Raw genomic sequence first — 26,142 nt, 5'->3', positions numbered from 1 at the left:
AAGAGGGCATAGAGGGGGCAGGTGGAAGTAGGATTGAGAGAATGAACGAATGCCCAGGAAGCAGGTGGTAGGGAGGAGACAGAGGCCTATATCACTGATTCCTTCTCTTCTGCATTCTCTCATCAGGGCAGGCATGTTTGACCCCAGGGTCTGCTCATATCCTTCCTGCCTCCTGCCCCAGTGTAGCAGAGGACACACACACACACACACACACACACACACACACACACACACACACACACTCTGCAGAGTGCTGCTGGTTGGGGCTTCCCAGCGGGGCCTGAACGGGCCTACGCTACCCAGATGGGAGGCAGCCTGTGCCGTGGGACTGGAACCCTGTCCCCTTTGGAGTCCCTGGTTCCAAAACTTTCCATGGCTCCCTGTTACCAATAGAACAAAGTCCTTCGGCCCCCAGCCTGGCTTTTGAAATCGAAAACAATCTCTCGGATTTCTCCCAAGACATAGTCCCTTGAAGAAGGACCTAAGACTCTGATGTCTCTGATACCTCCTTCACGAGCCCCAGGTCTTCTTCAAGCTCCCAGATATACAACCAACTGCCTGTAGGACGCCTCCTCTGGCTTCTTGTATTAACTTCTGGTCAGAATTCTGTGGCACCCTACAGGCTGTCCCAAACCAGAGTTTCAGGTGCCATCACCAACTTTCTCTTCCCCCATAGCCAGCCAGTCACTTGCTTCTCTTGATTTTACTCAACAGCTCTCAACCCTATTTTCTCATTTTCATCTCCACTGCCCCTGTTGTGGCTCAGTCTTAAGCTCTCTCATGCTGCGGCTGGAAGATATCTTCAGGACACTCCACGACTGTGGGATTTCTTTGCCCCCAAATCCTCTGATGGTTGGACAGTGATTTTCAAATTATGCTGGGAGGAACTCTTGGGAGCCTTGGGAAAGTAGCTCAGGGGACACGGGCAGTGATGACAGGGGACCCTCAAGCAATCAGGACCCTGATCTTATCAGAGAAGCCCCACTCACATCTTTCTAATACATTGAGCTTCTGTACTTCACTAACACTAGGCTTCCCAGGTGGCACTAGTGGTAAAGAACTCGCCTGCCAATGCAAGAGATGTATGGGACGTGGGTTCGATCCCTGGGTTGGGGAGATCCCCTGGAGGAGGAAATGGCAACCCCCTTTAGTATTCTTGCCTGGAGAATCCCATGAACAGAGGGGCATGGCAGGCTTTACAGTCCATGGGGTTATGAAGAGTCGGACACGACTGAAGCAACTTAGCACGCATGCACTAATGCTTCATTTGAGACCACTGACATGTAGAATCCAAGTTTCCTCCTTGCTGGAGGAGCACACTCAGGACTGGGCACTTAGGCTCTTCTCAGGTCCCGCTGCTCCTCCCTGTCCTGCATACTGTGCTCCCCGTGGTGCGTCATTTCCCAGCAGGCTTCTCTGCTTGTGCCCACGTCTTTCTGGCTCATGTGACCCCTTTGCAGCCTTCTTCATCAGTGCATACTTTCTCATGCCTCACAATTCTGCTCAGGTGCTTCTTCCTTTAGGAAGACCTCCTTGGCCTTCCAGTCCCTGCTTCTCATTCCCCCGCACTTTGGACAATCCTCAGCCCTCCTTGGCACTTAGCGCACGCCCTATCTGCTCAACCTTGGCTGCTGTGTGTTCCCGCCAGGAGTTCCGGAGACCAAACCCTTGAGCATCGTCAGCCTCCAGAGGAGGGAACAGGCAGGAGTTGCTGAATGAATGGATGAATGAAGAGACGAATGAGGAAGCGGGGAGGGAATGAGAGCAAGGGAAGGAAGAGAACAGGAAGTCGTTAAAGGAGACAGAGACAGGCAGGCCCCTCCCACGTCACAAGCCCTGATTCCAGCCAAGAACTCGGAGTCTTCGGTTTTGCAAAGGCAGCAGCCCTGTTCTCCTGAAAGGATGGTGGGAGAACAGAAGGCCACACTGTCTAGTCTCCCTGGCACCCATCCAGGGAAGGGGTAACGGTCTCCTGAGAGCCCCATTTCTCTCTCCAACTTGCTATTTGATTCTGAGAACAGCGCAGAGAGGGAGTAGACTGGTTGCCCTTGGCCTCTCGCCCTCTCCTGGGCTTAAGGAGAGTCAGGCCACACTGAGATGCTCTGCGCTTGGCTCTGGGCTGTGTCTTCGAGCTGGCAAAGCAAGGGCAGGTCTGATGCTGGTTTAGTTTGATCAAAGCAAGTCTTTTCTCTCCCTGGGCTTTAATGTCTGTGCAGACATCCTCCCCGTGTCTGGAGCCCCCTGTGTGCCTGGACATGATGACTCGGGAGATAGGCTTTCCAGAGGAGAGAACCCCTGAAGCTGCAATTCTGGCTCCGGCCTTGGTTGCAGGGAGGGTATTTGGTGGGAGGAGGTGCCTCCTTCCTGTGCCCCAGATCCAGGTAAAGGATGAAGCTGAGAAGCTCCCACTTCCCCTGTGCCTGGACAACTCTCCTTCTGCTCAGGCCTGTCGGTGCCAAAAGCCAGGGCCTGGGCATCCACGTGACTCAGGAAGTTCAGGGCCAGACAGGCAGGGGTGCAGAGCCTGCCAGCAGACCCTGTCAGGGCAGGGGGCAGAGGACAATGAGAAGACAGACCCCCAGCACTGTCTGAGCCCCCCAGAGGCCTTGGGCAACTTGAGAGAGAAATGTGTGCTTAGATTCTCCCAGGCCAGACCATGGGGTGAGGGTGCCCAGGCTCAGAAGGAGGGGCACCTTTGGAACACAGTGAGCAAGGGCTGTGAAGCCAGAGCTGAGAGGCTCTGAGAACGAAACTGTGAAACCCACTCCCAGCGCAGTAAGGTGGGAGACGCAAAGTCAGGGTGAAATCCAGCCCCAACGACCACAATGGTCCCATTCCATGCCTATCTGGAGAAGCTGGGTACTCACAGGCCCCACCCGCCAGGTCTTACAGCCCCACCTGGAAGGCAGAGAACCGGCAGCACCTACCCTTGTCTGGGAGAGCCCTCAACTCTAGCCCAGATGGCAGAACAGAGTCCCTGTGGGCAGCTGAGGAAGACCATAGCTCAGATGTTAAAGAATCTGCTCGCAATGCGGGAGAGCTGGGTTCGATCCCTGGGTCGGGAAGATCCCCTGGAGAAGAGCATGGCCATTGCCTGGAGAATCCCATGAACAGAGTAGCCTGGCGGGCTGTAGTCCATAGAGTCACAAAGAATCAGACATGACTGAGCGACTAACACTTTCACTTTTCGTAGACCCCTGGAGACCTTAACATACTCAGCGGAGGCCCATCAGGCCCTGGAGCCATCCAGCCACCGGCTCTGAGTCATTAAGCAGCACTCCTCAGAGATCCGAGGTCCTTAGATGGATGGGCAGGAGACCACCGCCCTGACAGCAGACCGTCTTGCCTCCTGATGCTCGCCTCTGCCCTTCTCACACCCGGCTCCTTGGCCTCTAAGCCAGTAGCTGTCGTCCGCAACCCCTGGTCTGTGGCCCTCTGCTCCCCAAAGTCCCTTCCTCCTGTGGCTCCCAGGCCCACCCACTGCCGCTCAGCCACACCCACTCCTCCCACTCGCTTCTGAGGCTGACCTGCCACACGGGGTCTGTGTGCTTGCCAGACTTGGCTGAGCTGCGGAAGGAGGGCTGGGAGTGGGGCTTCTTGAGGTTGTAAATGGCCACATTGCCATCGTAGTGGCCTACCACCACCAGGTAGGGGTGGTCCACATGCATGTCCAGGCACATGATGCCACTCTCGCTGCTGAAGATGTACTCGGGGAAGCTGGGGTTCTTCATGCTGTATAAGAGCAGCATGCCACGGCTCTGCTTCATGAAGTCATCTGTCCCGGGGAAGAGGCGGCAGTTGTTGGAGGGTCCAAGTCCCAGCCCCTCCCCAAGGGCCAACAAGCCCTGCCCCACTCTGTCTCCCACCATGAGTGTGGGGAGGTGAAGGGGGGTCCTCTCTGGTCTTCATCTTCTCTATCTGCGAAATGGAACCATGAGACTTGGCCCACCCCCTCCTCGGGTTTCAGTGGTGGGTGCAACAGACAAGGTAACCAGGTGTACTTGAAGGATGGACAGTCATTCTCCTTAGTCTCCGTGGGGGTACAGGAAAGGGGGTTGCCAGCTCAAAGAGTTGTTACGTGAAGGATGTGGGTGGGCTTGGGACAGAGCAGTATCCCCAGATGCCCAGCCCATCTGTTGTGCCTAGGTGCTGGGATAATGGCCGTGTATCCCTCACCCCCAGACAAGGACAGGGATTCCGTCTGGACTAACATGGAATTGTCTGTGTGGTCCCACACTAGCCACCTGTGGGCATCTTCCCATACCCTCCGGCCCCACAGTCCCCAGTTGCAGCCGAACCCTAGCTCTAAAGTGAAAGTGTCAGTTGCTCAGTCGTGTCTGACTCTGTGCGACCCCATGGAATGTAGCCTTTAGCCCTGCCAGGTTCCTCTGTCCATAGGATTCTCCAGGCAAGAATACTGGAATGGGTTGCCATGCCCTCCTCCAGGGGATCTTCCTGACCGAGGTCTCCTGCATTGCGGGCGGATTCTTTACCGTTTGAGCTACCTGGGAAGCCTAGCTCTATGCTTGCTCCCAGATTCAAGAAGTCCCAGGCCAGCCAGCAGGGCTTCAGTAGACCACCATGTTATCTGTCCCTCTGGCCTGGGCACAATTTCTGGTGGTCGACAGCAGACCACTCAGCAGACGTCCTTCTCCCTGCCCACCCTTGGCGAGGGGGTGATACCAGTCTTTCATTCTCTGCTCACCCGGCGGCCATCGTGATCATGCAGTCACTGAACAGAACACAGCCCCTGCCTTCAGTTCTGGCTCTCCTGCCACCAGCCCAGGACTCTTCCCAAGCTCAGAGGAGCCAGAGCTGGCGAGGCGGATGTCTAGAACAACCCCCTGCCCTCCTCTTGGGGGCCCTATGCTAAGGCAGCCTTTTTAGCTGACACAAGGGCTCTCCCCTCGGCCCCCAGGGCTAGCTCCTCTGACCCCCGCAACTGCAGACCAGGCCCTCCTGACAAAAGAGCCAGTCATGAGGTGTGGAGCCCGTGGGTGAGAAAGAAAGGGAGGCAGCCCCAACTTGTTAAGTTTTGCTGAGTCATTCTGTCTTATTCCCAAGGCTGCGCCTTTTTGGGGGGAGCAAGTGACTGGGCTGAGCTCCCCAGGCTCTGGGCATGAGCTAACTACCACCGTCCTAGGTACCCTCGCCCCGGGTCTGCTGCAGACAGAGCTGACGCTTCCTAGGAGCCAGGGTGGCCTGCAGTGAGCAAGCTGGCATGCCCACCAGCGCAGCTGCCTGCGGGGAAGCCCACCTTCCCTTGCTGTGGCTACTTGTCAACAGAACCCTTCCCCAGTCATGGGCACGTGCAGCTTCCTATGTAAGGAGTGGCTGCCCCTGGAGTGGAAGGTACCAGGGACCAGCCTGAACCACAGGGAAGCACACTGTGGTTCAGGAAGGAAAAGGCTTCTGCTCTGAGGAAAGTGAGGAGGCCAGTGGTCACCCTGCGCCTGGCATGTTGCCGAGCCAGTAGTGGACTGGCCTTGAGGTAGGAGTGGGAGCTGGCAGTACCTCACCTCGCGGGGTCCAGGGTAAGCCCCAAGAGCTGACTGTTCAATTCGGGGAGAGTTCTATAGTTGGCTGAGGGGAGCATCTTTCCCAATCAGACCATGAAGGAAACTGAACTGGGCAGTGGGACAGTCCTTTGTAGCTCCTTTTGTTCATTACCCAAATCCTGAGCATCTGACTGGGGCCTCTCTCTGTGCTGAGCCTGGCAGGGACAGACACAGCCCTCTGGAGACATGGGCCTGCCCTCGGCAGCTCCTGGTGTGGTGACAGGGAGCCAGACCCCTGAGGCTGAATGGGCAAGCCCTCGCCGGGTAATCAAAGTATGAACTGCCAGGCCAGAGGTGAGTTGTCGATGCCCTGGACGCCCTGTGGCCTGGATGCCAAGCAAGACTGATGGGAGGAGTGGGCAGGCAGGAGGGTGAATGGAAAGGTGGGCAGTTGGATGAAAGATGCTCAGGCTAAGGACTTGGATGCTCTCCTTACTGCCCCAAGGGTCAAAGGCAGGCGTGACCCCCATACTTGCTCTCACTATGCCCCAGGGATCTGGTCCCTTGAGGGACAGCAGTGATGACTCACTTTTTCTAGACACACTTCCAGCAGCCCTGCCCTGCCACACTGTGCATAAAGCCTTCACGACCAGTGGAACCAGGAAAGGAGAGTTGGAAACCCTAGGCTGGCTCAGTAACTCTGCAGTGTGAACATCTCTGACCTGCTCCCAGAACCACCAGACGCTGAACTATGGCCCCCAGATTATGGAGGTGGATAAACTGAAGCCCTGGTGGCTCTGAGAGTAAAGAAGAATCTGCCTACAATGCAGGAGACCTGGATTCCATCCCTGGGTCAGGAAGATCCTCTGGAGAAGGGAATGGCTACCCACTCCGGTATTCTTGCCTGGGAAATCCCATGGACAGAGGAGCCTGGCAGGCTACAGTCCATGGGGTCGCAAAGAGTCAGACACGACTGAGCGATTAACACTTTCACTTCAAACTGAGGCCCAGGGGGTAGAAATGATGTGCCCGAATATATTAGACCCATCACTTGATGCTTGTCACACCCAATATCCTGTTTAGTTACCCTGCTCAGGGTAACAGCACAAATCCAAACTTTACATGAAGGTAGAAAAAGGAGGGCAAGGGGGCACTGGACTTTTGGGGGCAATGGGGTGTCTGGCAAAGCAAATAATCCCTCCAGAATCTGGACGAGGGGATGTGTAAAGGCCAGGGCAGCCACTTGTGATGACAGGAAAGTTCTGGCAGAGAGAAGCATGGATTTCATAAGACAGGGACACAGAGCAAGCAACTGGCCACAGTAAAGCCTTAAATCCTGACAGCGCTCCCAGGCCACACACATCCTGACAGTAAGCCTCCCGTTCTTAACCTGGCTCAAGTGGTCTCTGTTACTTTCAACCAAACAAGCCGTCCTGACATAAAGATCACAGCTTCTAATCATTGTTAGACCATGTGTTTCCTGAATTCCAATTCAGGGCTTTGTCTGCCAAACCACACCAGGAAAGCAGAGAAAAGCTCATTCAGCTAGGGCTTCCTCTCCATCTTATTCTATGATGTTCTTGTCCCTTACTCCAGACCCCTATGAACCCTCACTATTCTATCCTATAAGTGTACCCAGTGTGACATCAGGGCCCCAACCTGCAACAGTGCTAGAGGAGAGCATCATGCTGTCTTCCAAAAGTCCTAAAGTGACATCACCACTCAGACCACCAGCGGTCTCCATGTGACATCATCGCTGAGGCTACCAGCAGTCCTGGTGACATCACTGCCCAGCCTGCCATCATTCCCAGTATGATGCCACCGACCAGGTCACCAGAAGTCCCAGTAAGACGTTGACATCAAGGTCACTTCCAGTGCCTCAGTTCCCAGTGAGTGGTAGAATCCCATCACGTTCAAGGCTCACAGAGCCCTGGGCCCTGGAGTACTTGATCCTGAATCCCACAGACTACCTGGCTCCCCAGCACAGGACTGGAAGGTCCAGCAACACAGCCGGAAGCCCCCATTCCCAAACTCCATTATATAAAGAGGCAGGAGCCCTGACGTCTGGGGCCAGTGAAGGAATTTCAGGTTCCTCTGGGCCATGGGATTTCAGTGACTCTACATTGGCTGGGTGGAAGGGAAAGAGGAACAGAGGAAGGGGGAAAGGGAGAGAGCAAGGGAGGGAGAGAGGAGGGGGAATAAACCATCTGGCCTGTAACTCCAAGGGAAGAGGGAGGCCCACTGGTCTGGCCTTAGCTTCACTTTGCAATTTTGCCTTCTCCAAGAAGCCTTCTAGGCCATTTGGCTCTCCACTATGAGTGCCCATCTACCCCCTGGAATTCCTCTACTATTATTATTATTACAGGTGTATTACTATTATTATTACAAGTGTATTACTATTGCAGATTTTTTCCTTAGCCTGCCACCAAAGGATGCAGCATGGCCTGGCATGGCCCAGCAGGCTTCCTTTCTCAGGGGGAGAGCTGCCTCCTCCTAACTCTGCTTTGCTGGATAATCTCTATGGCTTCTCTGACTCTGGCCTTCAATGACTCAGGAGATTTGGGGGAGGAGAGTCAACTCCCTAATAGGGCGTGATCTGGCCATTCTCAGAAAGCCATTGTCTCAGAGGAAGGGTGGCTTCATTCCACATGAAGCTCTCACTGCCTTCAGCACCCTCTCCTGGGGCCCAGGCAGCACCACTACTCTACCCCTACCCAGAGCTCTAGATGGTAGGGGGCCGCTCTGGAGAGTCCTGGCTGTCAGGAGAAGCCTGGGATTCTGCTCAGGATTCAGGGAGTGCAGAGCAGGCAGAGGGCATGTTGGGGCATCTGGCTTAAGCCAGGCCAGTGGTCAGAGAGAAGTAGGTGCCAAGCTGCAGAGACAAGGGTGCCAAGCCAGCGACAGCCAGCAGGCCTCCTCCTCTCTTCCTGCAGCTCCCTGATGAATCCGGCCCAGGGCTTGAGCCCAAGGCAGCAGCTGTTTGATGATTCCCTTATTAAGTCATGTAAGAAGCACTTGGAGGGGCTGTGGTGGGCAGAATAATGGCCCTCCCCCATGCCCGTGTCCTAATCCCCAGAGCCCATAAATATGTTACTTTACATAGCAAAAGGGATTTTGTAGATGTGATTAAGTTAAAGACCTTGAGATGGGGAGATTATCCTGGATTATCTGGGTGGAACCAGTATAATCACAGGAGTCCTTATAAGGAAAGGAGGGAGGCAGGCAGGTCGGAGCACTGACACCAGAAGCAGACGTCAGAATGAGGCACTTGCTAGCTGGAAAGAGGCCACAAGCCATGGAATACGGGCAGCCTTGAAGCTAAGAAAGACAAGGAAATGGATGGTCCTCCAGACCTCCAAAAGGAACAAAGCCCTGCTGACACCTGATTTTTGGTCAGCAAAACGCATTTTAGACGCTGACCTTCAGAACTGTAAGACAATAGGTTTGTGTTCTTTTGAGCCATTACGTTCAAATCAGTCAATCCTGAAGGAATTAACCCTGAATAGTCATTGGAAGGACTGATGCTGAAGCTCCAATACTTGGGCCACCTGATGCAAAGAGCTGACTCATAGGAACAGACCCTGATGCTGGGAAAGATTGATGACTGGAGGAGAAGGAGACAACAGACGATAAGATGGTTGGATGGCATCACTGACTCAATGGACATGAGTTTGAGCAAACTCTGGGAGATAGTGAAGGGCAGGGAAGCCTGGTATGCTGCAGTCCACGGGGTTGCAAAGAGTTGGGCATGACATAGCGACTGAACAACAACAAAGCCCTTGTGTTCGTGGTAACTTGTTACTGCAGATATAGGAAACTAACTGGGTCACAGGGAAGTGTGACCCAAAACTACTTTTAGGAATCAGAGGGAGAGGTCACTCAAGATGGCTGTTCTCTTGCTCTCTGCACATTCCCCAATCAACCAGCCCCTGCTTCACCTCCACCTGCTCACATGACTTTCCAATTCTCTTAATCACAGGGCTTACTCAATTGCCCCCCACCCAGCTGCTGGTTTCCCTGGCGACTGGTGAGCCAACCTGATGTCAATTCCCCTATAAACGGTAGGCTCCTCTTCCCCCAGCAGTGAAGGTTTTTGCCATGTCCTGTCTGCGGTCTGACATATGTGGTAGGGACCTTTTGCTTCTGACTTGTAAGACTCCCTATCCAGTTACATTTAAGTTGTGGGTTTCTCTATCGCTTTCTCCTTCTATGGTCTCACAGTGGGACAATGTGGGGCTAGCATGTCTGTGGCGGGGAGCAGCCCAACAGGCCCTAGATGATGCATTTTCTAGGGTGATTTGGAAGCAGTCCCTCTAGAAATCAGGGGGATGGAAGCTAATGACCCCCAGCTCTCCTGATGACAATAAGGAAACCCTTCCTCAGTTTCCCATATCCCAGCCCTGCCCCCTTGGACTCTAGGCACAGACTGCCCCTTGGGTTAGGATTTTCAGTCTCCAAAGGCAGGGGACAAGCCCAGGGCTGCCCCCAAGAAAGGACATCGGTGCTACAGGGTTCCGAACTGCCAGAGTGACCCTGAGACTGTGGTGCCAGGCTGGATCCAGGCTTCCAGTCATCTGGGCTTTTCCTAGAGCTTTCACCCAATTAGGAGTTGGGATAGTGTGGGAAATAAGAGCAAGGCCTTGGAGACAGAATACATCAAGTGGGACATTTAATTTGATTTAGGGAAAATGAGGCAAACATTTGAGAACCTAAATAACTAACCAGTAATTAAACTAACAACAGGAATGCCCTTGCACTACAACCCGGCGAGCACAGTGGCCTTTATGGACTGTATTTACAAAGAGACCTGACAACATAATTAGTCCTGTAAATTTTACGCAGCCTGCAGCTGAGGAGTGATGGATTTTGTGTGTGGAGGATGAACGGGGAGAAATGAGGTGGATGAATTTCCATTTTCAGTAAATGAAATTAACACTGCTTAATTAGTGAAGCTGACAAATAAATGACCAGGGAAGATTTAAATCCCTTACAAGTGGATCCCTGGCCTGGGCAGGCTGAGGGACCGGCCAGGAGGTGGTGGGACAGAGTGGGAATGGGTGTAATACTGGGACTCAGGGCCTGACTTTGACAACTTTTGAGGGCGCTGTCCCTCCGAGGCCAGGCTGAAGGTCAGCTGACTCATCCACCCTCATGACCTGCTGGGAGGTTTCCTCCCCATATCCTGTGTGAGAGCCAGTCAGGACACACACAGGGTCTAGGATCTGATCCACCAACCCTGCCTGACAGATCACGAGGAATCCCCATTTCCCTGCTGTGAATGGCCTAATGGACTGGAAAGCACCCCCTCAGAGCAGCAGGGTGACACAACTGCACCCCAGCTTTGCCCCGTGGGCCATCTCTTCTAGACTACCTCCTTCTGCCCTCCAGTGTTCCTCCATCGGCTCTCACCTGCTGACAGCCTTTCTCAACTCAGCTGAGACACGGAGCCTGGCCCCAGGGGGAGCCCCAGTCTCAGCCCTGAATGCAGCCTGACATGCCCACCACCTGGTACCCAGCAGCCACGAGGGAAGGCAGGTGTGAGTGCTCTGTGCTGTTGCAGGCAATTGTCCAAGCTCTCTTCCCCACCTGCTTGCTCCCAGCCTGGCTCCAGCCAACTGGCCTTGTCCCCAAATGCGGGCTCAGCCCCAGTCCTTCCTAGGTGCCTGCCTTCCCCTGCCCGAGTCTTATTTGACCAGATCAGAGAGTCAACATTGGGGTATCCCAGGCAAAAAGAGTCCTGGGCTGAACACATCAGGGTCAAGCCTAACAACAAACCCAAACTCTCACTTCAGAGTTTGTCCACATGAGGCAAAGTCTGATGATGGGAGGCGGGCATCTGGGAATTTCCAAAGATAGGGTGATGGCAGCTGGTGAGCAGCTGCTCCTCACAGCAACCCATCCGGGCATTAGGGTGCCTTTTTCCCAGCCTTGGCTTTGCTCACTTTCTTCCAGGGAGACACCCGGGTATTTGCAGCATGGGGCTCCCTGGAGCAACCTCAGGAGTGAATGCAGGAGCCCTTTGAGTCCCAGTCCAGCCTGGCTTGGCTCAGGCCTCTGCAGAGTGGTACTGAGATGTGCAAGGCTCTGAGGAATAGATGCCCAGTGGAAAGCTGGTCAACAGCTCCCGTGCCAGTGAGAGCAATACCACCACCTCCGCGGGGCCCAGCTGTCTAAGAGAAGAGGCGGGGCCTCGTCTGACTCCTCCCTGCCCCCCACAGGTCCCTCTCTCTGCAGCCCTGCTGGAAAGCTAGGAAACAGACAAATCAGTAACGTTCGTCCTTTCTGTGCAGATGGTTCCTACAGCTCAAGGGGCACATTTGCTGCTTTTCTTCCACGTGTGTCTCATAATATGACGGAGGGTACCAGGCGTCAGTCTCTCCAGGTCACCAGGGGAAAAACTAAGGCTCAAAGCAGCTTTCAGCTCCAGGTCACACCACTGGGAAGTGACCCTCCAGCCAGAAGGTCTGCAGCTGATAGTGGTGCCACCCAGACACGTGGGTGTGGCCGACAAAGGACAAAGAGACCCTTCCAGGGCGCATGCCTGCCCAAAAGAGGCCACTGGGCCTGTTGGATCTGGGGCCATCAATTCCTGGTGGGGGTGTCACTCTGCGCCACTGCCTCTGGCTAACACTACCCCCAAGGACAACCTCTATATGACCCCAGCCAGCTGACATTCCACTCTGGCCCTCGGTGAGAGGAGGAGACAGGAGAGCTGAAGCAGTTTCTCCTCCCACCTGCTGGGGAGCCTCCCCACTCTCCCCACCTCGGTCCTGGGCAAAGAGCCTGGGCTGAGAGCAGCCCCAGAGAGGGGTCCACACCCACTCCTAGGAGGCCTGCTCAGCACCCAGCCCACGTCTAGGCCCAGTAGCTGCAGCAGGGGAAGGAATGTGCTAGCTCCCTGCCAGAGGGGGTGGGTGCCTCCTGCTTGGCAGCAGCCCACCCTCAGGAGTGGGGACACAAAGCGGGCATTTAGGGCATCCTTGGAGGCGGCCCAGACCATGAGACTGGGAGCAGCTCCAAGGGTTTCCTCCCTGAGAGGAATGACAAACACCCACTCCTCTTGGCCCTCGCCTCCCTCCCCCACCCGGGCAAAGAATGGGCTGGGTGGACAGGCAGTCCGAGGGGCAGAGACCGGGAGCTTGTATGCCTGCCAGCCAGCAGCAGCTTGGAGAATGGGAAGGTTTTTCTGTTTGCAGAAGCTCATTCTCAAGCACGCTGTCAGCCTGGGGAGCTGCAGCTTGAGCGAAGTCTGGGGCCCTCTCCTGTTAGGAAAGGGGAATGTCTAGGCCAGAGGGGAGGCAGGGTCTTTTGCAGGGCCCAGGAAACACGAAGGAAAGCCACACAGTCCCCACAGTGCTGCCTCCCACTGTGAGGTGAGGGAAGCTGGCAGGGAGAGAACATCCCATAAGGCAGTGGTCTCCGAGCGGGCAGGAGCCAGTGATGAACATCAAACCCTTGTCCCCCACCTGCTCCAGGGGCTGCTCTGGAAACTCTCTTCATGCAGACCCCACCATCCAGGCCCTCCCAGGTCTGGTCCAGTCCACCTTCTCTCGCTTCTCAAGCCCACTTCTCCAGCCTCACTCCACGCTGGTGGTTCAGAGCCTGCCCTCTCTCTTTGGGATGCCTTCCCTAGTCTCCCAACTGTTTCTAGCCTCCAGTCTCCTGCCTGCAATTCCTCCCTGCAGTGGTTGTATCCCTGCCCTTCTCAAATTCCTTCAGTGGTTTCCCTTTGAGAGAAGGTCCAAACTTCTTGGGATGGCTTTGGGGCTACCCCGCTCCCCTCTACAGCCTCATTTTCTCCTGTACCTCTCCTGCCTCCCTGACCTTTGCTGCTGCCTCAGACGGAAGTCCTCTGCCCCTCTTTCTTCACCATAATAACTCCTTTGAGGCTCATTTTGGTGTATTCCTTCATGCAGCACTAATTTCCAGTGTGACAGTGGGGCTTCTCCCCTAGACTGAGCAGTGTGACTAGATCTTAGTCACCTCTGTATCTTTCACATCTGGCAAAGAGTTCTGCAATGAGTAGGTACTTAGTGTTTGTTGGTTGAGTAAGAAGATGAACAAATAGCCAGATTACTTACAAGAGCCATGTCCCACTGCAAACAGATCATTGTACTTTGGATTCCTGCAAAAGAAATAAGAACCCATTGGCCTAGGAAATGGACATGGTTTGCCCATGGACACAAGCCTTCCCATGTACACTGGTGCCTTAACTGCACTGCAGACAGACACTGTTGAGACCTAGGGCGGTCCCATAAGAATCCCAGTCTCACTTTTTCCCATAATGCTACGTGTCACCTTCAAGGTGGTTGAGCTTGGGTAGGAGCTCCTTGCTTGTGGCTTGGTACCCAGCAAGCGCTCCGGCGCTCCAGGTTTTCTGCAATGCCTCTACTCACCAGCAGAGGGCGGTGACGGCCAGGCGCTTCGCTTTGTCATTTTGGAACTTCCAGAGAGGCAGCAGGGTACCCTCCTGGTCCCGATACTCATCGGCAGCATCCTCATAGTACTTGAAATCTTAAACGCACACAGACTGAGTCAGCCCGGGACTACCATCTTCTGTCTGGAGCTCTTTGGCCAAAACAATTAACCTCTTTGTGGGTCAGAGTGGGAATAGTAATAGAACCTACCTCAAAGGACTGCTGTGAGGATTCATTGCTAATACATGTAAAGTACTTAGAAAAGTACCTGGCACAGAGTAAGCTCTCTGTAATGTTGTTGTTACCGTTATCATTGTTTTTGGAGGTAAATGACACTAACGTGGCTATGTCCCTGAGGATAAAATTCTCGATTTCCCCATCTTCATCGTCATTGCCAAGCCTACCACAGTGAAGCTGCCTGGCTCCCTCATGGGTGCTCTGAACTCTCTCTACCTCTTGTTTCGTCTAACTTAGGCAGAAGCTGCATCCATCTTTCTACTTGTCTATACCAGAAAGTTTGGTAATCTTCCACTGATCTCTTTTCATCATTCCTCATATTTTCCTTCTGATTATCTTTTTAATCCATCCACTTCTCTCCAGCTCCATAGCCACAGTCTATGTTCGGTCCCCAACAGCCATCACCTGGACTATTACACCACTCTCCCAGCTGGTCTCCCTACCTCCAGACATTCCTCCTCCAGTCCACATTCTGCAGAGCCATAAGAGGGAGAAAACCAACTCCCCCACCGCCCTGAAAACCCCTTGGTGGCTCCCCTGGCACAGGGGCTTCCTGATTGAACCAAGGCTCCAGGCCACTACCATGTCACCTCCAGCCAGAAGTTCGCATACTCTCTACATCAAAGTGTCTAAAATGCTCTGCTCTTCCTAGAAACTCCCGTTCACTCTAGATCCTGATCAAGCTCCTCCTCCTCTGTGAGCCCTTCACTTTGTTGTTGAGCAGAGAGAGTTCACCTCCTCCTCCGCCCCACCCCTGCCTCTGGTCTGCTGAAACGTGGGTCACACAGTGTTGCCTCTCTGTGTCCTTTTGCCTGTCTCCCCCAGCCCACAGCTCTAGGGGAAGAGGAAGCACAGTGTTATCATCTCTGGATCCGCAGTGCCTAGCACAGAGCCAGCTACAGAGCGGACACCCGGTGATTGTTCAAAGAAGGCAACAAAATATATCAACAAAAGGGAAATAGTTCTCAGTCTTCTTTCCAACCAAGGGTAGAAAGTAGAAAATGACCCTCTCATCCACCATGGTCAAGGACAGGCCCAGGCACAGCCCCAGCCTCTCTCCCAATGCCCCACACTTCGATGTTTGGGGACTTACACCCAATCCTCAAAAATGGCTCAGAATAAAAAAAGATTAGAGTGGTCAGAGGCGTGAGCCTTGATCACATCAGAAATCCCTGAGCTTGGACTGTCTTTGAAAATACTTCATTTCAGAGAGGAGATTAATTGGTAACACTTCTCTTTTCACTTCTCCTTCACAAATACACTTTCCCAAAGGGAAAAGTGTATGCAATTAAAAAAAAAATCAAAGTTCAATGCATTTTTATGTGCCTGTGTTCTTATAAATGAAAAAGGTTCACCAAGGCCAATTTCTCCATGGATATTAATCATGTTTGCAGCCCTTCAGTGGGCTGCTTGCAGAGGCTGGGTTTCAGGAAGCCAAGCTGTGTGAGTGACAAATTCATTCACAGCTGCCTTGTACTTTTGACAGCTCTGAAAAGCACTCAAGGTCGTTTTCCAGCCTGAATGATAACAAGGGGGCTTGTTTAGGCGGCTGGTCTTGGCAGCCCTGGTTTCTCTGTCCCATGGGTGAGCAATGAGCATCAAGTCACGGAGAAGAGCCCTAGGCTGTCAGCAGAGGAGATCAGCCAGCAGTGGGGAACTGCCAACTCCGGGGAGGCAGCCGCTCCAAATAAATGCACAACCTCTCAGGGAAATACAAGCCACTTGGGAATGTGTTGTTCATGCCATGGGAAGGATTCCATTTCCCTGGCTCTGTCAAAGATGCCAGAATTTCCCAGGGCCTCCGGATTTAAGCATTTCTGAATCAATCTCTTGCTTCACCACATCACTAATTAATCATTCGCATAGACCTATTGAGTGTTTATTTGAAATGTCTCTTCCAGATCAGTGACTCTGTGGTCTCGTTCTAAAGCACTTAGGCTCTGGATCCAGGGGACCTGCCTTTGAGTACTGACTGTGTCCCTCACATCTCAGGCTAGCTGTGGTTTTGAACAAGTGGCAACCTTTCAGCCTGACTGTCTCATCCATAAAATGGAGGTCATAGTGGTATTCACCTGACAGGGTGGCTGTCAGGATGAAATAAAATAATACATATAAATGGCATAGCATAACACCTGGTACAGAGGCTGTTCCCAGGGAGGGCTGGTGCTTGTTTTTCACTATTATAACTGCTCCTTTTTTTCCACTGTTGAAGATGCATTCTGAGTAAGGTGTAGGGAGGCCCACTCGACCCACACCTGAACTTCATCCCCACCTCTGCCCCCATCTTCCGCCCCGTCGTACCCTTCCCCCTTCCTCCAGCCCTGCTGTCCTCAGGCTGTGTTCCTGCCTAGAGGAAGCTTTGAACTCTGCAGAGAAAGCTCAGATTCCCTGTGCAATATTCAAGGCCCTTCCTTAATTGGCTCCAACCATCTCTCCAGCCTGAACTCTCCCCACTTTCCAAGACAGCCCCTGTTAGGGTCACTGGGCCTGCTGCCCCTCGTCTCCAGAGTCTTTTCCATTCGTTTTCACTACAGAGTGAGTCACTGCTTGTGCTGTCCCCTGTCCGAACATCTGCCCTCTGCTAATCTCCCACTCAGACACCACTTCTCCCTTGGCATCCAGCTCAGCCCTCCCTGAAGCCTTCCATGACTGTGGCCGCTCCTCACTTCCTCCTTCTCCGTTCTTGAGGAGACCAGAGCAGTCTCTGTCTGCAGTCTAGCACTTAGACTGTCCCTAAGCTGGACAGAGCAGAGAACAGAACATGGAACTAGGAGGCTTAAGACCCAGGTTTGGGTGCCCTTGGCCTTGGCTTCCTCGTGTGTGAAGAAGGGATAAAATCTCTGTTCCACTGCCTCCCACGATTGTGGGGAAGATGACATTGAATAACTAATGTGCAGGTGTCTTTGCTGCACCATTGTCAGATCACATCACTACACCCATTTTTTCTTATGCCATGGTTCCTGTTTGGACTGTGTAAGTCTTACTTCCCTAGTGACGTCCAGAGGAGGGAGGGGTTATCTTTCTCCTCTTGCCCCTGTAGGACCCAGCATGGGACACTCAAATACTCACTTTGTATGAGCGATTTTTAATAAAGTAATAATAGCAGTTACTGACACTTTAAATCTTACCTTGAGCAACATCATCATATGTGTTTTGGTTGACCATCCGCTCCACGATTTTAGCTGCTTGGGTCACTTTGGTGATGTCATCACTCTGCGGAGATACAGGGGCCACTGGTCCTCACACACCAGCATTCTGGAAGGTCTCGCCCTGAGCTACAGCCCTGACTTGCAGTTGGTTCAGCAAAGCCTCTCTGACCCTGCCCACCCCAGATAGCTTTGTAAAGGTTCTCCTCACCACCCTCTTCTGGGAATGCCCAGCTCACAAGTGGCACGAGGAGTCTGCACTGCCATAGTTGGCCCCTAGGTAGAGCTTGCCTCCTGCTCTTTCATCCTGAGTTCATTCTGGAGATGGCTCATCTCTAAGCACAAGACAGGGCCCTGAGGAGAGCCCAGAAGGGGTACCGGAGGGGAGAGCAGACAGGGCCGGGAGGAGGCTTCTCTGGTGGGGACAGAGGTTTCACCAGCCTGAGCAACAACAAGGACTCCCGTTAAAGGTCCCAGAAATCTTGTGGTCCAACTTATTCAGTCAAAAGTTAAGGGGTATGTAAAATAGATAGCCAATGGAAATTTGCTGGATGACTCAGGGAATTTGAACTGGGGCTCTGTAACAACCTAGAGGGGTAGCAAAGGGTAGGAAGTGGGAGGGAGGGTCAAGAGGGAGGGGCATATGTACACCTATGGCTAATTCATGTTGGTGTATGGCAGAAATCAAACCAATATTGTAAAGCAATTATCCTTCAATTAAAAACAAATTAAAAAAAAAGTTGAGGGGGAGGTCCAGGGAGGGGAAAGAGACCTGCTTTTAGTACAAGGAGTATGAGACAGAACTGACTCCTAACTCAGGGCCCTGCCCACAGCCAAAGACAAAGCAAGAAGTTTCATATCAGGGAAAAATGACTCAATTTGAACAAAAAATAAGTTCATCATCATGTGAAATTCCATAAGTCCTCAGTGGAACACCATACAGCAGGTTGAGAGAGGAGCGAAGAGTTTGGGGCTGGCAAGACGGGTCCAACATGTCTAGGGCAGGTGGCAGGAATGAACCAGTGGAGTGGACAGCCCTCCAAGGGGGCCCCAGAGGGCCATGGCTCTCTGGGATGAGCTTTCCCAGGACTGCCAGCATTGAGCAGAGGTTAAGAGAATGGGTTCTGGGGCCACACAGGTCTGAATTCCCACCCCCTCCCACAGATTAGGAGCCCAATGGCAACCTTAGCTACGTGAAGGTCTCCATGATTTAGAGTACTCCTGCTACAGCGGGGATGGATGATGCCTTCTGCGTCATAGGGTCATTGTAGGACCGTAATACATGTAGGACATGTAATAATCACCATGGTGTTATTCACCCAGTGCCCAGTGGTGACAGTGATGGTGGTGTCAGAGGGAACACACAGCCTGGTGTAGTGGGGACTGACAAAGTCACACATGTGAGCTGCCCTTTGAGACTCTTTCATCAGTTTTCAAACTGACTCCAGAAAACTCACCAAGGACATTCATTGGAGTCTTATAATCATAAGCCTCAAAGCTCACCTGGAACCAGCTACTCTCCCTGCACCCTGACCCAAAGCAAGAATCTGTCCCCCTCAGCCAGCTTCCTGGCAAGTGTTTCTCCCCATGCCAGGTGGTATCTTGTGTGGTCAGACAGCCTGTTAACTGATACCTACTTCCCTGGGTCTTATCCCCATGGTCCCAACTCTGTCCTCCAGCCACAGAGAGGTATGTGTGCTGGGGGACAGCTCCTCTGATGTGGGAGGACAGTGCCTCATTCCTCAAGTCAGTACTCCCTCAGGGAACCCAACCCAGCTCCATCAGCCTTGGCAGCATCTTAACAGTCAACACCTATCAACCAAGATCAATCGAGGACTATCTTGGGGGCTGTGCATACATCATCTTGGGTTCTCAAGACAAGCTTGCAAGTCAGGTATCATTAGGCTGTCTCCTTGGGCTTCCCTGGTGGCTCAGTTGGTAAAGAATCCACCTGCCAATGCAGGTGACACAGGTTTGATCCCTGGGTCAAGAAGATGCCCTGGAGAAGGAAATGACAACCCACTCCAGTATTCTTGCATGAAAAATCTCATGGACAGAGGAGCCTGGTGGGCTACAATCCATGGAGTTGCAAAGAGTCAGACACGACTTAGCGACTAAACCACCACCACAGGTGAGAGAACAAGTTTTTAAAATTTTCAGCTCGGCGACAAAGCCAGGATGTAAACTCAAACCTGTGGACTCCAGGGCCCATGCTCTGAGCCCCAAACAGAGAGCCATCCCTCCCCAGATGACCACCCTGGTCCTGGGAGACTCAGGGCTCCAGATGTGCTCTGAGGAGAGAGTGTGTTTTGGGAAACTATGCTACTGGAGCAGACGTGGCTCTTTATTGGTTCTGACTGAACTTGTGGCCTCTGAGCCCTTTCCCCCATTCCTGCCCTAATCAGTTCAGATCAGAAAAGTTTGCATTCATTTCTGTACATTCACCCAAATCATTAATGAGACAGAAACCTAAGATCTACCATTGCAGACCTTCCTCAGGGTATCATGAAGTTACTCTGCTTTCTCTTCTGTCATACATTTGAGTTTTATACCAACCTAATCAGATCCAGGTCTCTGAGAAAGGGGTATCACTTTGTTCACATGCTGAGCCTCAGCAGAGGGGAAGGCAACTCTTACCTCCACTCTGGTCTACAGACAGCCTGTCCTATTACTTGGGATCCACAGTTAGAGATCAGTTCCCTTGGGTGAAGGCTGAATAGAATACTAACGTATTATTTTGTATTTATTTATTTTTATTTGAAGGATAATTGCTTTATAATAATGTGTCAGTTTCTGTCATACATCAACATGAATCAGCCATAGGTATACATATGTCCCCTCCTTGAAACTCCCTCCCACTCACGGAAGCATATACACTACCATATATAAAATAGATAGCCAGTGGGAATTTGCTGTATGACTCAGGGAACTCAAACCGGTGCTCTGTGACAACCTAGAATACTAAAGTATTAACTGGCTATGTTATACCCCCAGTATCCTGCTCCACTGTATTTCTTGGCCCAGAGAGCTGGAATCTGCCTATATCACAGCTTTTCATGTTAGCCAAGCTGGAAGAACCTGGTGTGGCCCTGCCAGGGTGTTAGACACCAATTCTGGTAGGGTTGAGACCTAAGGACAATTTTCAGCCTTAGTCAAAGGGATCTTTCTTCTACTCCATGGGTCCTGATGACTGCAGTTAAGGTTTCGTTAACCATGCTCCCAGTACAGAGCCCATAGCCAAACCCTGATGGATCTTTGAGTGAATCTTGACCCAGGCCAATAGCCCCCCCTGAAGCCCCTAAACTCTAGGGAATGGTGCAGGGGAAGTTAAGGGTCTGGACAAGGCAAATGCAGGGCTGGGACTTATCTTTCACCTCAGGGTTCCAGTACCAGCACAATCATGGTCACCGAGTGCTTGCTCTGATTACATGAAACTCAATTGGACAGCTCCTATTAAGTCAGGGCCTGGAACTCTCAAACATCCCCTAAAATGTGACTTTATCCTGGGCATGGAATTGAGTGGCAGTGGGCATACTTCAGAGAAAGGAAGAGTGTGATCTGGTTTCGATTCCAGGGTGAAGCAGAACTACTTCCCGGAGAGCTGCTGGGAGCTCTCCAAGGTGCTGAATGTTACCTTAGCTTTCTGTGGACCTTGTTCTTCCCGCCCCACTGCAGGTCAGATGCATCCTGATCTCCATACTGGGACCCTGGCTCCTGAGCCATCTCTCTCTCTATTGAAAGGACACACGTGGCCCCTCAGCATCTCCCTGTGGTGACTGTCCCTGCAGAGACTTTTCACTGTAACTTCCATGATGAACCCCAACCTATGCTGGCTACACCCACAGTGAGCTCCCAACCATGACCTCTACTATAACTCCTGCATAGCTCTTCATTGCAAATCCAACCCAGGGTGGCCACTCATTGGCCTGGACTCTCTGGTACCTATGATTAGCTCTGACTTGCCTCCTGGACCTGAAGAATTGAGTGCAAGTAAACCCAAGGACTGAAGCCCAAAGAGCAAATCTCCCTCCCAAACCTCACAAGCTTTTGCCCAAGGAGGTGGAGCCTTATCCTCACATGCCACTCTGCCCTGGGCAGCCTCCCCAGCTCTCCCAAGGTGCATATCAGGCTTTTAATAACATCCATGTCTCCCGCTGTCCCCTAGCCCAACAATTCTGAACTCCTGCTAGCTTTCAGACCTATAAGAAATTGTGGGGGGGGGGGGGGAGGAAAGGGAGGGAGAGGAATGTATGGAATGCCAGAGGCAGTTATAGCTCTCCTCACACTTTCCTACAAGGAAAGAGCTGTTCATAAGTATCACTAGCATGCCCTCTGCCCTTAAGTGTCTGTGAAGTCCTCCCAGACAGCCAGGCTTCTTTCTACCCAGGAGCCAAGAGCCCACTCTGTCATTCTCTGTGACAGAGCCATAGGAGCCTTCACCAAACCTGGGACTCCATAGATGTCATCTTCCTCATGGCCATCTTCCCCATCTTTTTAGCCACTGGGGTCTTTGTCTTCTCCTTCTCTTTAGTCTTTTCCTGCTTCTCGAGCTCTTCCATGTAGGCATCGTAGATCTCCCACTAGGCAAAGGCGAGATGAGAAGGATCATCTCAGGGCAAAATCTTCACCTGGCCAGCTCCTCTTCAGCCTTTAGGGCTTGAGGAGTCAATCCTAAACCCAGTCACACGCCTTCATAGCATCCTCTACTCGGCCCACTGCAATTATGCACTCAGTGACACTGTTAATGGTGATCTCTAGGACAGGAAGGAAGGGACTCTCAGGGCACCCCTGAAAGCTGGGCTTTCCCCCCTGCAACCCAGGGGCTCAGTTATCAGCTGGAGATCAGTATCGTTCCAGCCTACCACCTCTGCCAGGCAGAACAAATGGGCAGCGATCAGCTAGATAACCTTTTTCTTAGTGATTTATGAGACTCTGAACTAGGAAATTTAAAAAATGACCCCCTACTATAGAGATGGGATAAACATATTGGCTCAGGCCGGCTGTCTACAGCCCTGATCATACCTTCTCAGCATAAAGATATAAACAAAAAGTAAGGGAATTCCTGCTAACTGGATCTGACAGCAAGAGAAGACCAAGGATAGTGGCAGAGGAAGCCGCATGGATCAGGGGCTGGGCAAATGCCCCAGGTAGCTCTGCGTGCTCCCCAGAGCTGAGCAGTCACTGCCACCTGCAGGCCAGAGAGGCACATCCTCCCTTTAATAATTCCCCCAGGGGCCAGTCCTGCACACTGCACTGTACTTGCGTTATCTCACTCAGAGCCCTCCAGCAACCCTGTGAAGCTGCTTGTCATCCTCATGTGATAAAGAAAGAAACTGAGGCATGAAGAGTGACATGGTTTGCCTAGGATCTTACAGTGTGAGCAGCAGAGTTGGGGACTAAGCTCAGGTTATCTAGCACCATATCCTGCCCAAATCAGTGTGGTTATCCCAAAGGACTTGAGGCGGAAGGAGGGTCTGCAGAAACACTGAAGGCTGCTGGCAGGGCAGGGTCAGAGTGCTAACACTGCAGAGTCAGCTGTGAGGTGCCACGGGCTGCAGAGAGTCCTGGGGAATGTACATTCTCCCCAGTATTGGAGGAACTTCTAGAAACCATACCTGTGTCCCCCTTGGACAGTCTTGTCCTGGGCTGTTTCTGAGCCCTCTGAGTAGAGACCTACTGTCTCATGTGCCTGGAGTTCAGAGACTGGACAAGGAGCAGGGAAGTGGGTGGATGGGGAGGGCAGACTTCCAGAGGAATCTATGACCACACCAGTCTCCCTTGTTGTTAAGGGAGCAAAACAAGGATACGGGATGGGGGTGCAGTGGGGAGTGATGGGTTTTAGACTGGCCCAGGGTCTCACCTGGTTGGCTGTGGCTGAAAAGTTTGTCCTAGGAGGAGGCTCCATCTGACATTCTCGGTCCTAGAGAACAATGACAACAGGTGACCCACAGAAAGCCCTTTACTTCTCTTTCCCCAGTGGTATAGCCATATGAGAAGCATTTTGCTTGGAGCTGAGGGAAGGGTGGGACACAGCACTGGGGAAGTAAAGAGTGGCCTGGGCAAAGGACAAACTGATACAGTGAAAGCCTAGATTTTTCATGCAAGCCTCCTTCAGAAGAAGCCTAAACTAGACAGTAGGGCCACTGAAGCCTGACTGTGACAGTTTCAATCAAGAAGAACTCCAAGTGGGGGATGGACAGATCTACAAGAACTCAGGCCTTGGCCAGCCTCCAGATGCTTGACCAGAGGTCAACCTCTGGTAAGCCATTGGGCCAACCTTCCTCACCTCAAGAAGATTTCTCCCGTATACTGGGGTCTCTGGCTTCACCAGGTGAGTGCACCCTCCCCTCATTGTGTCTCACCCAGATTACTCAGTGTCAGCACAGGGACTGCAGAGGGTGGTTAGAAGCTGCCAGAAACCCACCTTCCAAATATTTTCTCCCATCCAGTAGGTTGTCATTTCATCAATGGTTTTCTTTGCTGTGCAAAAACTTTTAAGATTAACTGGGTCCCATTTGTTTCTTTTTGCTTTTATTTCCTTTGTAAATATCTGCCCTCCTCCTGGATTGACTTGTGTAGAACACTGCCTTACATATGGGAGTCTCTCACTTGAAACCCTGACAGGTGCTTTCAGCCCGTACTCAGGTTCCTCCATATTTACGAGCCAGGGAAATACCAGCCAGTCTATCAAAGAGACCATCAGCTTTAGTCAAACTGGCTCCTAGTCTTGCCTCCCTGGCACACTCTGATCTCCTCTACCTTCCCCAAACTCTGACCTCAGCTTCGAGGCCCAATTCATGTTTCAGTCTCTTGATAGAGGAATCCAGCCTCCTTGTTACTCCCTCTGAACTCCTGCCTGGATGACTCACAGGGACACGCACACATGCTCCCAGCTCTCCTTGGAAAGCAAAACAGTTCCGTCTGCCCTGTCACCTGCCAGGCTGAGAGCTGCAGGCGTTGGGGTCAGGCCTGCTTCTTCCCCACTATGGACAGTGTGGAGCTTCGAGGCAAAGGGGCTGGGTGGGGGATTGCTTTACCCGGAGAGGGTTATTGAAGGTCTGAGAGGCCCTCTCACTGAAGTTGAACTTGTTGGTGAGCTTTCGCTCCTTGGGCTGCTTAGGAGTCATCAATTCTTCTTCAGCCACTTTCTCAGATACCTGGGGGGGGGAAATAAAAGGCCCACAGGACCAGGACTCAGCTGTGAGAAGAAGGTGGTGTGGGATGGGGAGTGGGGAGAAGTCGTGTCCTGGGGTAGGATGGGTGTGTGAGGGAAAGATGATGCCAGAGGTCTTGGCACCTGTGGCCTCTTCACTTCTCACCTGCAATCCCCACCCCTGAGTGTCCTTGAAGCCTCCAGCCAAAGCTGGAGCCATAAGGGGTGGGCACGTGCATGCTCAGTCAAGTCTGACTCTTTGTGACCCCACGGACTGAAGCCTGCCAGGCTCCTCTGTCCATGGGATTTTCCAGGCAAGAATACTGGAGTAGGTTGCCATTTCCTCCTCCAGGGAAGGGGTGGGATGGACAGCAATATTATACTGAACCTCAGCTGTAGGCTCATCTGTTTGACTCCCAGCTTCAACTTCCTTGGGCTCTTCTTCTTCTTCCAGGATTTCTGTTTCTGAAATCACCACCTTGGCGGACTCCTGAGAACCTGGGTGGGATATTGCTGTTGAGCCCAAAGTCCCACACACTCCCCTATCCCCTGGCAGGGCAAGGCCTTCTTGGTTTCTGTCTTTCAGACCTCACCTGCCCCAGGGTTCTCCCAGACCTCTCCAGGAGAGCCAGCTGTTAGACTTTATGAAAGGAGAGACTCTGCAGTGTTCTGGCTTAGCCACCTCCTCCCTACAGTGACCAGAGAAAGGGGACCGGGCTCTGGGCTGCAGCCTCAGGCTGACCCAGGGGCTTACTGGCTGCTAACTCATCACGGTAGTGCTGCCGCCGTCCTTCATCCGAGTCTTTGGGGATCAGGTTCCCGACCTGGGTGAAGTGAACTGCCAGTTGGTCCACAAAGCCAATGAGCTTGTATGTGCCTTCCTGGGAAGAAAGGGGCTGCATCAGACCAGGGATCCCCAAAGGGCTGGCATCAAAATACAGTCTGCCTTCACTCTAAAGGCCTGAGACAGTCCATCTGTTAACAGAATTATAATATACTAAATCCTCAGTTAACCTGAAGTTTTCACTACATTCCAGTTTCAAGAAAAGAAAACAAATGAAGTTGTGGTTGTTTTTTAAGTTCTCATTAAGACTTTTTTTGCTTTTCTCCTTAAATTTTATTGAAGTATAGTTGTTATATTGGGTTGGCCAAAACATTTGTTTGGATTTTTTCATAACACCTCACAGAAAAATCCCAACAAACTTTTGGCCAACCCAATACAATATTATATAAGTTACAGGTGTACAATATAATGATTCACAATTTTAAAAGTTATATTCCAATTTTTGTTGTGGTCCAATAATAGGTATTATAAAATATTGGCTGTATTCCTGTGTTGTACAGTATATCCTTGTAGCTTATTTTATAACCTAATAGTTTGTACCTCTTATACCCCTGCTCCTATACTACCCCCCCCACCTTCCCTCTCCCCACTAGAAACTACTAGTTTGTTCTCTGTATCTGTGAGTTTGCTTCTTTTTGTTAATTTGTTAGTTCATTGTGTTTTTTTAGATTCCACATATAAGTGATATCATACAGCATTTGTCTTTCTCTGACTTATTTCACTTAGCATAATGCCCTCTAAGTCCATCCATGTTGCTGCTAATGGCAAAATCTTATTTTTATGAGTAGTTTTCCATTGTGTGTGTGTATATATATATATACACACCACATCTTTATCCATTCATCTG

General features: G+C 51.9%; 1 protein-coding gene across 3 annotated transcripts in view; it reads right to left on the bottom strand.

The window, feature by feature from the left end:
- Positions 1-26,142, bottom strand: part of DNAI1 (dynein axonemal intermediate chain 1) — a 66,901-nt gene that overhangs the window by 12,373 nt on the left and 28,386 nt on the right. The window contains exons 5-13 of one of the 3 annotated variants that reach the window (XM_081519416.1): positions 25,206-25,332; positions 24,840-24,964; positions 24,336-24,455; positions 23,159-23,218; positions 21,744-21,878; positions 17,281-17,365; positions 13,895-14,012; positions 13,580-13,623; positions 3,528-3,775 (exon numbers count right to left, since the gene is read on the bottom strand). In XM_081519416.1, coding sequence (XP_081375542.1) covers positions 3,528-3,775; positions 13,580-13,623; positions 13,895-14,012; positions 17,281-17,365; positions 21,744-21,878; positions 23,159-23,218; positions 24,336-24,455; positions 24,840-24,964; positions 25,206-25,332 — 1,062 coding nt within the window. The remainder of the gene's footprint in view (positions 1-3,527; positions 3,776-13,579; positions 13,624-13,894; positions 14,013-17,280; positions 17,366-21,743; positions 21,879-23,158; positions 23,219-24,335; positions 24,456-24,839; positions 24,965-25,205; positions 25,333-26,142) is intronic. The other 2 variants (XM_081519423.1, XM_081519431.1) reach the window with 2 other exon arrangements.

Source organism: Giraffa tippelskirchi, chromosome 1, assembly GCF_054371585.1.
Source record: "Giraffa tippelskirchi isolate mGirTip1 chromosome 1, T2T-mGirTip1v1.2.pri, whole genome shotgun sequence".
NCBI classification, from domain to species: Eukaryota; Metazoa; Chordata; class Mammalia; order Artiodactyla; family Giraffidae; genus Giraffa; species Giraffa tippelskirchi.
The sequence above is the reverse complement of the archived record's forward strand: the minus strand, read 5'-3'. Positions and strand labels throughout refer to the sequence as shown.